Genomic DNA, 2,260 nt, shown 5'->3' on the forward strand with positions numbered 1-2,260 from the left:
CCTTTTCATCTTTAAGTCGGTTCCCCTTTTCTGCTGTCATGCCGAAGCTTTTCTGCGCACAACTTCGTGATCACCTAGACCTTCGTCATGGTCATCTTTCGTCTTGTTCAGGCTTCGTCCTGACTGTGCTCTTGTATACTTATGATCCGATTACGAAGATACCTGCTCACATATTTTACTTGGAAAACATTGTCAAATCATGTTTTTGAGGATCTTCGGAAGCCGAAGGCCCCCAACAAGATCAGATTAGGATCGAGCTCTATTTTTATTAATTTTTATACTAAAATTTATTTAGGGTTATATCATTTTGTGAAAAAGTATTTGGAGCACGATCCATTACATCGTCATCAATCTAACGGCTTAAAATAAACGTCGACGTGGACAGTGTAAATGCGCAGCTTGCTTGGTACACAACCTTTACTATGTAAATAAATAAATTCTGAATCTGCTAGCTCCTGCAGATATCCATGCGAAGCGACAACTCAGAGCAAGCTTAGCGGCCAATGCCAGGTCTAGTAGTATTTTACCATTTCATCCAATTCTCCGAAGCAAAGGCCTTCTAGCGGGCCAACTTCCTTTACCTGCTGATGGACCGGCGTAGGCTATCGCGGACAGGCAGCGGGACTTCTTCTCCTCATGGGCCGTTCGACTCCGGCCTATTTTTCGTCGTCAGCGACAGCGTCAGGGGGATAAGAACGCTCGAGCAAGGTATCATCCCGACATCATCCCGCGCCGCGGCCGGGGACCGCGTGTCCCACCACCTGTCGACGCGGCGTGGGAGACGTGCGCCGCGTGCGTGCGCGTCGCCGCCCGGCCGTTCTAGACCTGTAGACCTTGGGGCTCTGGAGCTCCATTATATACAGAGGCAAGTGGGAGCCGTTTGTTCAGCACCGCTACTTGTGCTCCCCCAACGCTACTACCGCCGCTAGCTGGTTCAAGTGCGGCGAGCGGAGCCGGAGACCGGTAGAGGAAATTAAGAGGCGTCGATCGGGCATGGGGTGCGACGACAAGTGCGGGTGCGCCGTGCCGTGCCCCGGCGGCAAAGACTGCAGGTGCACGTCGGGGAGCGGCGGGCAGCGGGAGCACACGACTTGCGGCTGCGGGGAGCACTGCGAGTGCAGCCCGTGCACGTGTGGCCGGGCCACGATGCCGTCCGGCCGCGAGAACAGGAGGGCTAACTGCTCCTGCGGGGCGTCCTGCAACTGCGCATCCTGCGCCTCGGCCTGATCCATGCGCCTCGCCCTCGTGCTACCGCGCTGCCTAGTGGAGGGAGTTGTCTAGTGAGGCTCTGGAGACGAAGCAACTAGCACTACTTCTAATAAAGGGGCTTGTGTCATGCTCGCCAGACGCATCACGCGCTGCATCTGCATCGTGGTATCGTGTAGTAAGTTTGTGTATGAATAAACACTACCACTTTATGTCTCGCACTACCAGGGCGCAGCACTCCGTGCATTATTCAACGTGTCAACCTAAAAATCACAAAATCTACTCAATTCAACCATCACAATGGTTTCTATTAAAACTATACATGTAGTAGGAGTACCATCTAGTTCCTTAAAACCTGAAGGCGATTGGGACGTTGCACGTTTCCGGGCTATGGACAGCCAGCACCGCGACACGTGTGGCTGCTTCGGACCCGACATACACGCGCATACACGCAGCTTCGGACCCGACATACACGCGGCTGCTTCGGACCCGACATACGTGTGGCTGCTTCGGACCTGACGTTTTTATTTAATATCACGCGTTCCGCGTTTGCGTGCCCAGCTTTGGGACCCGAAAATTTCGTTCGACGTGCGTGTCGAGCCCTCTTCGTCACATCACGCGCTCCCCACTCGCCCCCACCTCCTTCGTTCCCACAAGCCGGACAGGTGGGAGCCGACGTCGTCGTAGATGTCGAAGGACAGCCTTGACTTCGACTCGCTGTCGTCGTCGCAGATATCGAAGGACGACCCTGACTCGCCGCCGTCGTAGATGTCGGGGGATGGCTCCGGCAGCGGGAATAGGTGGGAGCCGGATCTGAGCGGCGGCCGGAGGCAGACGCCGCCGGACCAGGTGCTGGGGAACGTGACGCGGAGGAGGACTTCAACTTGCCGCCGGAGGACGATCCCAGCGGCGGAGAAGGACTCCAACTCGCCGCCGTCGTAGGTGTCGGAGGATGATCCCGGCGGCACGGACAGGCGGGAGTACGACCCTCAATTTAGGTATATCAGTATATATTTGGGGATGCTAACATCTCAACCATCTCTCTGGATTTTTG

General features: G+C 55.3%; 1 protein-coding gene across 1 annotated transcript; it reads left to right on the forward strand.

The window, feature by feature from the left end:
- The first annotated feature begins 721 nt into the window (after window positions 1–721).
- Window positions 722–1,427, forward strand: LOC542475 (metallothionein 2). The gene has a single exon (NM_001112029.2). The coding sequence runs from the start codon at window positions 994–996 to the stop codon at window positions 1,225–1,227; it is 234 nt and encodes a 77-aa protein (NP_001105499.1). The 5' UTR covers window positions 722–993; the 3' UTR covers window positions 1,228–1,427.
- Window positions 1,428–2,260: the final 833 nt, after the last annotated feature.

Source organism: Zea mays, chromosome 1 (assembly GCF_902167145.1).
Source record: "Zea mays cultivar B73 chromosome 1, Zm-B73-REFERENCE-NAM-5.0, whole genome shotgun sequence".
In the NCBI taxonomy this organism is placed as follows: Eukaryota; Viridiplantae; Streptophyta; class Magnoliopsida; order Poales; family Poaceae; genus Zea; species Zea mays.

What these genes read in the sequence shown, in the direction of transcription:
- LOC542475 (NM_001112029.2), top strand. Translation starts at nt 994, where the DNA reads ATGGGGTGCGACGACAAGTGCGGGTGCGCCGTGCCGTGCCCCGGCGGC.